General features: G+C 40.2%; 1 protein-coding gene across 1 annotated transcript in view; it reads right to left on the reverse strand.

The window, feature by feature from the left end:
- The window catches only part of TINAG (tubulointerstitial nephritis antigen), an 84,851-nt gene extending 76,861 nt beyond the window's left edge, over positions 1-7,990 (reverse strand). The window contains exon 1 of the mRNA XM_075554060.1: positions 7,636-7,990. Within this exon, the coding sequence (XP_075410175.1) occupies positions 7,636-7,990 (355 nt within the window). The remainder of the gene's footprint in view (positions 1-7,635) is intronic.
- Between the last annotated feature and the right edge of the window lie 6,440 nt (positions 7,991-14,430).

Genomic DNA, 14,430 nt, shown 5'->3' on the forward strand with positions numbered 1-14,430 from the left:
AAATAATCACTGTCATTACAATATGGATATCACAGTAGCCACTCTGATTTTAGGCGGTTCCGTACACTTTTTTTTTTTTTTTGCCAGATACTGCGGATGATTCCCAGTGACAAGCACCTAGGTTATTGTTTTAAGAGAGAACCACAATGTATCATTGGGCTCGTTGCTAGTCAGCTAAGAAACACTTTAGTGCTCAGAATCTCTCACAGAGGGGCATACCAGTGTGGCTGGCCTAGTGATCGCGACTGCATTGTAGAGAAAAGAGAGAAATGCTCTTCTGCAATCTAAAATGTGCCCTTTGGGGGTCAAACGACCCTTTCACAGGCGTCGCCTGATTCATAACAGTAGCAAAATTGCAGTTATGAAGTAGCGACCAAAATAAGTTTATGGTTGGAGGGTCACCACCACATGAGGAACTGTATTAAAGGGTCACAGCATTAGGAAGGTTGAGAACCACTGCCTTAAAGGGAAAGAGCTATGCAGCTCTTTCTCAATGCTGCTGACTGGAACTTGGATATAATTTCTGGAAAACTAACTCATGAATACAACTGCCACCCTCTCGTTAATAATTGCAGAACAGCAAGCAAAGTAGAGCCTTTCTTTATTTACATAATGATCCGGGCAAAACATACCTTGTGTTGAAAATGAGTGCGTTAATTGGGGTTGTCACCCAAATTGCAAAAGTAAGTATCAATTGTTTTAATGTACTCAACTTTTCATTTCGAATCATTAAGGTGGATTATTGCACGTAGTGAGCTCACATGTGGCATTTGATAGTGACTTCCTTGTATTGGTTTCTAATTGTGTCACTTGTCTAGTCTTAGCTACCTACCTAGAACAAAGATGAATATGTAACAAGCATTAAGTAACTGTTTCTCCTTTAGTGGCATTATAATTAGAATACAATAAACCAATCATTATATACACAAAAAGTTTGTCTATATAATTTAAATATGAAATTATCCTATTATTTAAGTTGGAATTCATTAATTCATTAATACCTAAAAGCTACTTGTACCCATACTTGGTTCATAGTATCTATTCAATTTTAGTGGGTATGATGTAAGGACACCAAAAAATACACGATAGATGGTATCATAGCGTAGTCTGTTAATATAATATTTACCCTGGGATAGATTCTACCACCAGTCAGTCACTCCCAACTGCATCCTTTTACCACAAGGAATCACAGTTACAACAAAAAAGGCTCTCAATAATCCTGCCAAATGGTTTATTTTATCAGCATGTTATCTTCACCGACTATTTCAACAATCAAAACAAATAAGTAAAATCTATTTTAGCCAAAAATACACCTTTAAAATGCATATATTTTCAGACATATCGTCTTTTAAACTCAACGTACATAGAGCAGCAGTAGCCTAGGAATGTCACAGAGTTGTGCAAGCTATGCATTGAGCAAAAATGAGGATCTTCATTCACAGAGACTATAAAACAGATAAGTCCTGATGAGTACAGAAAGGGAGAGCTGAGGACCAGTCAGAAACTAGGGAGGGGTTGGTTGTGTGGCCCAATGAAAAACACATGGAGTATCACAGGGGACCCTCAACTGATAGTTAACTGAGGATGCTCCAGCAGAACAGGGTACCACAATGTCCAATATTTCCAAGAGGCAAGCAAAATCTGAGTTGTTTAATAAAATCCTTTAAATAAACGTTTCTAAGTGTGTTTTCCTTGTCAATTTTTTCCCTATGTGGATCATCACATTGTCTACAAATAATGAGCATTTTACAGCTCTTCTAAAGATTGCTTCGGTTTATTTATTTTTATTTCTGAAAGCATTGGCAAGCCCATCTTTGTTAAAGATAGAAGCCATCAAATTTTGTTAGTAGTAAAAGTGAATACCTCTAAAACTTCCCCACTATATGTAATATTTACTATGAGGCTTTGATATTGACATGTTTACTCTGATAAGAAAGTTTGGAAAGGTTTTCAGATAGAGCATGGACTTTCAAGACACATTAGCATCTGTCCACAGTGCCAACCTGAAAACATATATATATGTATATTTTCTTGAAATATATATTGTGTATATATATTTCAAAATAAAGTCATAAGCATCTAGGAATTAATGAAAAGCGTACATGATGACTACAGGAAGAAAGTTTAAACTCTATTAGGGGACATTTTAATAAGTCAGAATCAGAAAAATACATACGTTATTCTTGGATAGATATTGCACTAACATTCAATGTTCTTCAAATAAATCTAAACATTCTCTGAAATGTTACTCAAACTTGTAGCTGAAGTTTTGGAGGAGTTAGATAAAGCTATCCAAAAGTATTTGTGGAAGATTGAATGTCTACATATAATTTAGTAAATCTTGGAGGGGGGGAAGAACAGGTTATAAATGGATTTTCTATGCCAGATATTAAGATGGATTATGAGGCTATATTTTTTTAGAAAGTGAAGCAAGAAGAAATCCAAATAAATAATAAGAATATGAAGGGGTACTCAAATCCATTTTTCAAACTCATTAATAATAGGAATAATGACAAAATAATCATAAGAAATCATGTTTCATATATCAAATGAGTAAAGGTTACATAACTGCATAATGTCATGTGTTGAATGGGATCAAGCTGAGATTATAAACTGATTCGTGAGAGCCATCTTTCAGAATTTACATTAAATAGGTATATACCCTGGTCTTAATCATTTCCGTCTTATTTATATTGTATAGGTTCATTAAGAAAAACATATAAAACTGTCCATCTGCACTTTCTTGTGGTAGCAGGAGACTTGGAGGAAGTTTATGTACCCATCACCAAGGGAACAAGTAAGTAAATGTGGTGTGAAAGTGCCTCAACTGGGCATCAGTAAAACGCCATAGAATAGGAATATATAGATTAAACCTTAAAGACATGATACATTTCTTTTAAGTAAGAAATAAAATCAAGTCTATAGCATGGTATATATTTTGTAAATTAAAATTTTAAGTATAACTAACAAGGTTACATATTTAGAAAAGATACCAAAAGGAAACAAGCAAAACATATTAACTCTGCAACAAGATGGTAATCAGGCAGAAAGATAAAGTAAAATTAGGTTGATAAATACATGATAGATAAAATTGTCCACAAATACAAGAAAACTTCATGCATGAATGGTGATAATATGCTGAGCATAATTTAATTAACTCAACTCCCTGTGCCCACAAGTTGTTTTTTAAAGATCCAGTTTATGTAATTTATTAAAAATACATATATCCTATGTGGGCTAAATAAATCAAATCTTTAAATTTTAAGGAAGCCAATGTGAGACTTTTAACACATAAATGCCATGACAAATTTAACCCCACTTTTCCTACCAACTTAATTGTTGATTCTGCATCATGGAGTTTTTTACAGCCTCATCTTGCACATACTATATTTATTCTCAGCCAGAAATCCTTAAACCTACTTCTGTCGCCTTATCAGCTAGGTGATGACCACTCATATTTCACGACTCAACTCTAACCCGCCGGGTCTCATCATACCGAGTGCATTTCTCCCACAGCCATTACCTTTTGGCACTAACCTTATCTTCGTATGTGCCTTTCCTCTTTGTAAGACCCTACAAGGCAAGGCTGTATCGTGTGATGCTTCTACTCTCACCCTGCCTGGAGCTACAAAACAGGCTTGACTGCATTCCCACTACTGGACGCCTCGTCCAATTCTCACCCTCCCATACAGCTCCAAATGGAGACGAGGACAGGCCTGACATATGTTTGTGACTGGACTAAGAATAATTAAGTACACACAATAAAGACAAAATTATGGAAACTCTCATAGCGATTGGACACTATACAATATTCAAGCACCTGCTTTTTACATTATAGAAGTAATTTCTATGAGGATTGAACACAGAAAAAATGCGATTCATCACACTCGCTTGAGAAGTTCATTCCAGAATACGGCAGTCATTTCTCATGTTATTTTCCCACACCTATTTTTTCTTGTCACCAATCCTGTCTTTGAACATGACTGATATTTTCATTTAACTTTTTATTAATTGGGGTTAATACATATATCAAATCCTTCCATAGTTTAAACACATCCAGAAGAATCATACATTGGTTACAATAATCACTTTCCAAGCATTCTTTTTCTATATGGACCCCTTGACATCATCACCCCCTCACCTTGCCGCCAAACCTCTGTGGCCCCCGACCCCCAAACCCTTAGTCCACTTGCTGACTTCATAGGTTCATCTGTCCTGGTTCTCATACCTCCCCAAATGAAAAAACATGTAACACAACGTCAAGAAGGTGACTTCCAAGGACATAACACTTCGTTGATAACTCTTAATATGTCCAATCAACAAACAAAACAATACAACCCTAAAATGCGTGATTTTGGAAACCTGATCAGGTCCAGCATGCACTCTAGGGGGAATCTGCTGACAAGTTTAACAGTGAACATCAGGCTTCTGCCTTGACCTTCTATGCTTAACTCAGCCACGCATTCCATTCAGTGACCGCTTCCCTCCTATCCTTCAATTTTCACTGTAGCGAGTTCCCCAAAGGTTTATTTCCTGCTTGGTTCCACCAATGAACCTTGGGTTCCCACTCATCCACAGCCTTCTGCAAACCAGATTCTCAGACGCTAGGCTCTGATACCAATCCCTCCCTTCAATTTAGCATATTATGTTTAAGAATCCTTTGCTGATCGATGATGGTGTCTTTCTTCTGTGTGGACTTAGTTGACCTCTCATTTAGACAAGCCTGTAAGCCCCTATTTTATCTGACACTGGGGCACCATCTAATTTCTTCACCATCTTTGGCTCTAGCACCCATCTCCTCTGTGTTCCCTTCCTGGAGGGGAATATGGAGCAGGGCTGACATGTAAAAACTAATTGTCCTTCAACTGGAGTTGGGATTTAGTGTGAGCCCCCAAAACCATTCCTGGATCCACGTTTGTTAGTTTGGTCTTCCCATTTATTCTTACTTGGGAATTAACTCAAACGTAACACGACTGATCTTTAAACAAGGCAAATAAAGAGCTAAGTGATATTTGGGGCCCGGCGGAAAATAAAACTGTAGAGCCGGTCTTAGTTATCTCATGCTGCTGTGATCCAGGTATCACGAGTGGGGCATTAGCAAACAGAACATGGCTTTTCACGGTTTGAGTGACAGAGATTGCATTCAGGGAAGCAACACTAGTGAAAGGCTTTTTCTCTCTGTAGGATGGAGGGTAGAGACCTTGTTCCTTGGCACCTTGGTGGTCCTCATGTGACCAGGCATCTATCTTCCCCCATCTTTGCATGTGCTTCTTGTCTTGCTTGGTTAATCTGCAATTTTATATCTCAAAAGAGATTAAGGTAAAACATATGCGACACTCACACTGACTCAAATGAGATGAGAACCACAATTGGAGGGGTTAGGATTTACAGCACATGTTTTATGGGCTGGGTTGGGGGGGAGGGGAAGCACAATTTATTGCGTAACAGAGTCCCTTGATGCAAAGCTAAGTAGATACAAATGGTGACTGCCTTGCTTGAAGCTGAACATGAGGCTTTTCTGAGCAGGGCTCCTGTCCTACTGCAAAGGTCACAGACTCTTGAAACTCATCCTATTGCTATGTGACAGTGTCCCACGAGGTCTTTAAGCAGAAAGAAGTCTCACACCTTCAACATGGCCTCCCGGGGCTGGCACACTCCCACTTCTAACCACTTCTCAAACTTCACCCCAGACCGTCCTGCGTCATTACTCTGTCCTTCCAGTTCCAAGACCAAGCCAAACTCCCCCCAGTAGAATAGCGATATCAACTCTTCTCAGCTCACTTATCCTCTCTCCTAAACTCTGTTCAAATGTCTTCCCTCTCTCACTCATGCCTTCCACTCAATCCCATCTGTGTTAGTCTGGGTACTTTAGAGAAACAAATCTACAGAAACCCATGTATAAGAGAGAGTTTTAGATAAAGGTTAAATGTGCATCAAGAAAATATCCCAACCTAGTGCTGCCCAAGTCCACAAGTCCAACATTTACCCATTAACCCATATGTCCGACACCCATCCACAAAGTCCTCCTCCATCTCACAGAACACACGCAATGATGCCAACTGCAGGAGGAAAGCTGAGTCAGTGAACGTGTAAGCATCTCAGTGCTGGCAGGGGTCTCCATATGGCTGCTCCAGCACCCAGGGCTGCATTGGGGTATGTCCATGTGGCTTCTCCTTGAAGATGTCTTGCAGGAAGTCGGCCTTGAAAGCTGAAGCAGGGAACTGCTAAGGCAGCTGTACCCTGGTCCAACCATCACAAAGCAAGAGACCCAAGAACTCAAAAGGCGAGGGACACTTGCCGAGCCATTTATCCCCCCACCCTTCAATTAATCCCACATGTGTTTATTGGCCAGGTTGGCACAATAAACTAACTAACTCACCATTTTATATGTTACTGACTCATGTTACTCATGTCTGGTATACATTCTCACAGCTTCCTAAAGGCTTCCTTAAGAGCACGCCCCACAAGATGCAATTAAACAATGAATTTGTTAAATATAGGACTCTCACCCCTCAACCATCCGTTGACTATGATTTTCATGAGACATTTCTATTTTCGATACCAGTTTTGTTACTGAGCACCAAGCTCAATCCCTGGTGGAGTAAAGGTGTTTAATCAATCATCACTGATGAAGACTTCTCTGTGTGCTTAGTGTTATAATTGGCAATAATTACGATGAAATAAATGTCGACTGAACAATTTATTGGCAAAGTCAATTCTGTAGAAATAAGGATACTAAACCCCTAGTGTATTTTAAGAGACCCGTAATATCTAGTCACCATTGCCCATTCAGCCTGTCTTTCTGTACAGGAGACTGGACAGAATGGGAGATTAACGACTTCTGTTGCTAGGCAGACAGCACGGCAGGAGCGTAGCTGTGGGTTCCCTACTCTCCACTCCCCAGAGGCTGGTTATACCAATGTCGATTACTCCTCCATAACTAGAGAAAGAGGGAAGTCTCCCTCCTCCTTATGAATTATTTGTATTTACCCTCTCCCCCACATACCTTTATAATTGCCTTACGTGGAGCCATCTTTTCCTTTTAGTAATTGAAAGAGTTCCAGACCGGCATAGTAAAATGAACAAAGCAAAAACACACATGAAGAACCTATTTTGTATTCAGGTAGAAAGCGTGGCGGACAGTATCTTCTTTGTGACCTTGATTTTGATGGGGCTGCGGGAGCACACGTTTCTAACCCTAGGGGGTCCTGAAGCTCCAAGAAACTATCTAGGAAATGCTTCAGGGATTGGCAGATGCTCAGGCCTGTGATTTTCATACGATTTTCTAAGAGACTACACTCACCACAGCTCAAGCGTCCTGAGGCCAATGCCAATTTACAAGAAAAGAGAGTTTCAGGTCATCTTGCTTTTACGGAGTGAGGGTTTAAAAATGTTTCCCGGCCAACACTCCCCGTCATCGGATCAGTACACATCGAAACATGCTCTTACAAGGTAGGTACTCTAAGCCAAAACACCTTAACAACCCAAAGACATTCAGTGTAGCAATCCCAATCAAAGTGCATTCATTTAAAATGAAGAAGAAGGCAAACGTGAAAGGAGATAGGTAGAGGGAGAAAGGAAGTCTGATCTTGTGATTATAGCTAGAAGAGGGTTCACCCCATCCCCAGAGCCTACCTTCCGGCAACCAAGATTGGGTGTGGGGAGACCATTCTTGTTCTTTCTGGCAAAAGGACTTGTAATCAGGGCAGCAATCAGAATTTTCCCTGTCACAGAATTTATCACAGTAACACAGAGCATGCGCCTCATAGAAATGAGTGACACAGCCATCGTCTCTGTCTTTACAACAGCCAAAGCAGCTACAGTAGTGCCCTTCGAAAACTGTTCTTTTGAATCGAGTACCTTCTAAAATGCTGTGAATCCTAGTCAAATTAGCTCCTGGGTTCACCTGTCTTTGAGAGAAAGACCTCTTCTCCATGCAGACTTCTGTGGTGAGATAGCAAAGGATGAAGATCTGATATCTGGTCCACATTCTCTAGCAGTCAGGTTCAACTCCCACGGTCTCTTCTGTCCACTACCCTTGGTTTTGAAGGCTTCTCCGTGGAATCTAAATTCTAATCATCAAGACACATCAGCCTGAACCCTGAGACTGCTTCTTTACTTGAACCAAGTAAACTTTTTTAGTTAAACATTAATCCAGGACTGTAATATTTGCCCAAGATAATGTGAGCCCTTGAAATAAGCCGCTGTCCTTCCTCCAATGTTAGAAATGTGTATTTCATATGTTAAACATTTTCATCACCATAAAACTATATACATAAGGTCTTATGTGTCAATGATACCTTATATATGGCTTCCCTACCCCTTCTACCCCCGAAAGATATATTATTAAATCAAAACTCTCCCAGGAATGCACAGGGCCCAAATTATGGCTGTAATAACTACTGGCAAAGTGCAGGAAACTCAAAAGTGCCTGCTAGGGTCTGTCATATTAATAACACTTGCTCTAAATCATGCCTGGTCACACAGTGGGTGGATTTCCCATCTGTACCCCATTTACCTACCAGAAGCATTTTGATTTCCAGGCTTAGTGGAGCTTTATTCAGCTAGAAATTCCCTGAGGGTGGCCCTAGTCCCTACCTGGAATTGACGTAGGAGCAGGCAGTATTTGGAAGGCAGTTTGCAGTAAAGAAAAACCAGAACTCCTTGCTAAAAAGATGAGAGGCGGAAGGGAGGTATGAAGAAAACTCAAAGGTCAACTTGTCTTTCATGTTTCCCTATAGCTGTGTCGTTTTAGTGGGTTTTCGTCATAAAGCATTTATTCATTAACCACAATAACCCCCTTTGGAATTGGGGATAAGTAATGAGCAGATGATGATTCAGTAAGGGTGGCTGAGCTGCCTGCTGGAAAGGGCAGTCTGGGCAATCAGAAAACTGGACTCTGGTCCCCAGAGCTACTGTTTTTCTTGGTGATCTTGGTTGACCATTTACTTTTCTGTGGTCTTGACAATTTTCATATAAAACAAGGGTCTCTCTTTGCCAGGCTAATTTATAATTGGCGACTCTGTTCCCTGTCTTTGTTCTATAAAGTATCCACATATTTGTTTATCCTCACTATATCACTATCTTCTGGCACGATGATGTCAGGCTATCAACTAGTTCTAAGGAGCCCAGGTGGCATAGTGGGTTACGAGTTGGGCTGCTAACTGAAAGGACAGTGTTAGAAGCCATCTGCCTTTCCATGGGGAAAGATGGCTATCTATTCCCAGAAAGAGTTAACAAGTCTCAGAAGTGCACAGGGCCGGTTGACTCTGTCCTGTAGCATTGCTATGAGTTGGAATCACTGGATGGCAGGGAGTGGGCAATCAACTAGACAGGCGTCTCTTACATTCTCTCTCCTATTCATTGCACATCATCTACATGGGATTTTCCAGACTCTTCCTACTTCTATCCAGAAACTTCTACCTCCTCTTCGTTCAGTCCACTGCACCAACCTATACTTTCCTACTTTCTTCACAATAAAATGCAAGGTGATCCACAATCTCCTAATATGCAATTACCATGGACTTTTGGCATACTATGTTTACCATAGCTTTATTTTACATGTATCTTCCACAGGTCTAGCACAGTAGATGAAACTGGTTAAGAACCGACTGGCAGAATGCCTTTGGAAAAGTGGCTTCAACTCTCCTCATTGCTTTTTTCTCCTCTAAAATTTTGGAGAATATTTATCAGCACACAGGGAAGTGGGAGATTTAAGTTAGAGAAGAACACAAAGTGTTCTGCCCCTTGCCTGCCTTGAGGAGCGTCTGCTATCACTAGTCAGATAGCTTCCACATCGCGATTCTTTCTTTCTTTGCTTTGCATGTTTTCGCTCTCCTTTCCCCCTGCTTGGCTTCCCATTGTTCACAAGACTCTCATGATCTGGCAACTAATGAATTTCTTTCCTTCTGCCAATTCATAAAGTGTCTTGCTTCTTTTCTCACTGAGCATTTGAACTTGCATTCATCAGCTTCCTCTGCCTTCTCTAGTCCTCTCGCTTTATCAATGGTCACCACTCTCAACGGTCAATATAACCATTTTCTATATGGAGTATTTATACAATCGATTCTTTCCTTCAATAACTTAATATTACCCCCTGTCTTCTCTTGTCTACTCTCTAAGCTAGTCTCTCTTCATTCAATCTGACTTTCTAAATTCTCCTTCTACAATGCTACCATGCTAACCAATTAAAATAGAAACCCCTGTTCCTCCACCAGGAAAAGTTCCTAAGGTTCGCCAGTGGATTTGGATGTTATCAGCTACCTTGTGAGGTTGTTGTCAATGTGTGAAGTGGTTACTTCTAGAGAACACAGTAGTGCCTCAAACAATATTAGAAAATATAGCCGATACTCTTGGTGCCCTTGTTCTGCAAGTTGCAGTTCAGCAGCCTCTGAGGGTTTCTGCTAAAGACTAGTATCCGAAACTTGGCTGATTATTGGAGTCACCTGAGAACCTCATGAAACACACTGGGTGCTTCCTCCTAGAGACGCTAATTGATAAAGTGGTAAATGGAGCTTGGGGCTCTACACTTTCACCAGATCTCTGGGTGGTTCCCATGATCTAATATGCAAATTGGAGAATCAAAGCTCACAGAATATACTTGTGCATGGACAGCAATCAAGGACTTGGGACTCAGCCCTCACCTGAGACAACTGGGATATACATGTACAACTCCCTTGTACTCGGGTGGGATAACTGTGAAGTGGGTGTTTCAAGTCGTTTCCCTAAACTCCCCAAACCCCGGTTGAACATAGCAGTAATTTGTTGGATAAAAGTCCCCTTATTTATGATAGCCCTTGCCTTTTCTGTCTCACTGTGCCCCTCACCAGTGTTTCTCATCATCTCCAAATACATTACCTGCGTTAAAATCCTTGTCTCAAGGTCTGCTGCTGGGGGGAACACAAACTACGACATTTCCTACCTCTGGATCTTACCCTTCCTCTTCTAGCTGTTGGGTTGGCAAATACTTGATATATTGGTCATATCACCGCCCTCCCCATGGTCAAGCTTCTTTCTAAATCAAATATATCAGGCTTATTCTTTGGGCCAAAGAGTAAGAATCTGTAGAGGGTCACATGACAAATTAAAGGCTCTCCCTTAGATCTGACACACATCACCTTTGCTCATGACTCATTGGACTCACTCTGCCAAAAGGGGGCAGTGAAGCTGCAGTGGAACATTCCTCACCCTCTATCTTGGAGACCTGGGTTCAAGTCATGGGCTATGGACTAACTTGCTGACCTACTGTGTGTCTATAAGCTAAAGCTTGCGTGTTGCCAGCATACTGACTAGATATTAAAGGAGCTTGCAGATTAAGATTGACTAGAAAGAAGATCTTGGTGATCTATTTCAGCTAATGAAGATCCTATAGATCTCTACTACAACTGATCATGGGGATGATAAAGGACTAACATTTTGCCCCCTTGTCTATGGGTTGTTCTGAGTCAGGGGCTGCCTTGACATCAGCTAATAGCAACCCTATCCCAGAGGGACAGCATATAAAATCTCATACCACTAGAAGCAAGGATAGATGGGAGCAGTAGGCAAACAGGAGAAAAAAGAAAACCAAAATAAAATTAAAATGCAATCATTTCCACATTCATTGATTAATATTTTTTGAGAGCAGGATGTGTTGGGATGGGGGCCAGACAAGTTAATGAAAGAAGTGCAATCCCTCCTTTTCCTCATGGGTTTATAAGGGAATGTTTAAATTCACCAACCACTTACTCCATGCTAGGTTTTGAAGCCTTTATAAAAATGCCCAGGGATGGTTCATTATTTCTTTTTGTGTTCTTTTTAGAGCTACAGTACTCCAATAGTTCATCAATTTTGAAGTTGTATAATGTCTTACAGAAGTTTTCACACTGAAGTGCAGATTTATAAGGGCTGATTACAAATTGGGGCAGATTAGAAATTTAAGTTTGTAATATAAATGAGAAGTTGATATGGTGATCTCTATACCGAATGGTCAAATAGACCTTATGTGAAGTAAGAATTGGGGTTCCATGGTAGGAAGGATTGACAATGGCAATCTAACCCATTTGTTTATAGCGCACTGAAAATGTTGCGTGTATTATCTTGTTTTAACTCACCAACTTTTATTTATATACATTTACATAAAGTTCTAAAAAAAACACTGAAAGTGATATGATTGGTGAAAACTACATTCCTAAGATAGCTTGTTGAGTATGTACCACTCCTAATGTAGCCTATTGAGAAGCCCAAACTCAGTGCTATCAAGTTGATTCTGATTAATGGCAACCCTAGGGCAGAGTAGAGCTGTTCTTTAAGGTTTCTGAGACTCTAATTCTCAGAATCAGCAGCTTCTTCTCTCTACTGGTGAATTTGAACAGCCAACCTGGAAGTCAGCAGCCCAGTTCTTTCCCACTGAACCAGCAGGGCTTCCTGTTTGGGGAAAGGGGGTGCTTAAAGAGTATGAAGACATGATTCTGCCCCTGTGGTAAGTTTAGCACTATCTGGAAGTCATTTGCAAGTCACAACTGCCTAGGGGTATTGGTTGGCAGGAGACAGGACATTGCTAAGCAATCTACAGTGAACAAGGTTGCTTCCCTAAGAAGTCGTTATATTCACAGTCGAAATTTTTTTATTTAAACTCATTACATATCTTAAAAGAAAGCAAAATAAAAAAACAAAGGTAAAATAATCTAACAAGAAATCAGACTCCCACCAAAATAATTAATTATGTTTATTTGCAAGTTAAATCCATCTGAACATCCATCAGATGGACGTATGCTAACGTGATGGATTTTTGCAATATTAGCTAATGACTCAACTGAAGCCAAAGCCACTGTCCTTGATTCCATTCCAATGTAGGGTGACTAAGATAAAGTAGACCTGCTCCCTTGGATTGTCAGGACTATGAGTCTACAAGAGCAGGAAACCTCAACTTTCTCCTGGGCATGGAGGATGAGTTTCCACTGCTGCCATTGAGCTGAACAACTTAACCTGTAACCCTCTACGTCAGTGGTTCTCAACCTGTGGGTCGTGACCCCTCTGGGGGTTGAACGACCCTTTCACAGGGGTCTCCTAAGACCATCAAACAACACATATTTCCGATGGTCTTAGGAACCAAGACACCACTTCTCTAACCTTCTCCAGGTGGGCCCGCCCACATGCAGCGAAGCCTACATATGAGTACCCGGCATGAAGACCCATGCTACATCATGCTTCAAGACAAAATTTCACTTATTTGTCATTAGAAATAATTATCTCACAATATACAATGGCATATTGTTCTGTGATTCATCACTATGCTTTAATAATGTTCAATTTGTAACAATGAAAATATGTCCTCGTATCAGATATTGGCATGACAATTCATAACAGTAGCAAAATGATAGTTGTGAAGTAGCAACGAACATAATTTTATGGTTGGGGGTCACCACAACATGAGGCACTGTATGAAAGGGTTGCGGCCTGAGGAAGGTTGAGAAGCACAGAGTGATGCCACCAGGGCTCCTTGTGCTAATGACAGCTCTACAAAGATGCCAGGGTACTGTTTCAAAAATGGGGGTGGAGTGCCTGGATGCCGAGAAAAGTTACTGTCTGTCATATGATACTGCCCTTTGCTTTGAATTTTCTGCTCAGATAAGCTGCATTTTAGATGAAAAGAAAACTGATTTTACTTTCTTTTTGTAGTTTTACCACCTTTAATGCAAAAAGAATCATGGAGATTAGCTAACCGCATAATTTTACCTTGGAAAAATAAAATCAATTTTTTAAATGCCCTACTATAAATTTTAGGTAGTTACTACCTTGGAAATGGACTAGTCACAGGTGATTAAGCCATTGATGGAGTCTTTAAAACCAATTTTGATGCGTACTTTCCTAACCCACTCTGCCTTTCGATCTAATTTTTTTTTTTTAATTTTTACCATGAGCTCTTCCCTGGAGCCTTGCCTTAATCCATGATGTAGAAAACCTTTCCCTGTTCTTTTCTGACCCAGACATTTCTGGGGCAGGGTCACACTTCTAGGGAAAGACTATAGGATTGTTCCATAAAAAAAAACACTGACATTAAACTCGAATTTTCTATGAAAGAAAATTGATTTGGTTTCTAAATATACATTGCCAGGAAAACGTATTTTTTAACTAAATTAAAGAAAAGCATGACAGGTCCATGACATGGAAAGTAAAAGATCTTGCAATCACCACTGACAATACTTTAATGCTGGGCTCACATCCAAGCATTTAACAATGCCGCTCAAAATCGTCTAACCTATCATTACAATTAAGCAAGTACTGCGAGTTCTGCTCTTCCTTTGTTTTTACTTATTTATTTATGCAATAGCAATTTCAACATCCTTTCCCCTGCTTTATTTACTAACATAGAACTGCATGGTGTGGAGACTTATGCAGCATGCACTTTCAGATTAAGACAACCTACAAACACACAGTTGTTCTAGAGCA

Source organism: Tenrec ecaudatus, chromosome 7 (genome assembly GCF_050624435.1).
Source record: "Tenrec ecaudatus isolate mTenEca1 chromosome 7, mTenEca1.hap1, whole genome shotgun sequence".
Taxonomy (NCBI): domain Eukaryota; kingdom Metazoa; phylum Chordata; class Mammalia; order Afrosoricida; family Tenrecidae; genus Tenrec; species Tenrec ecaudatus.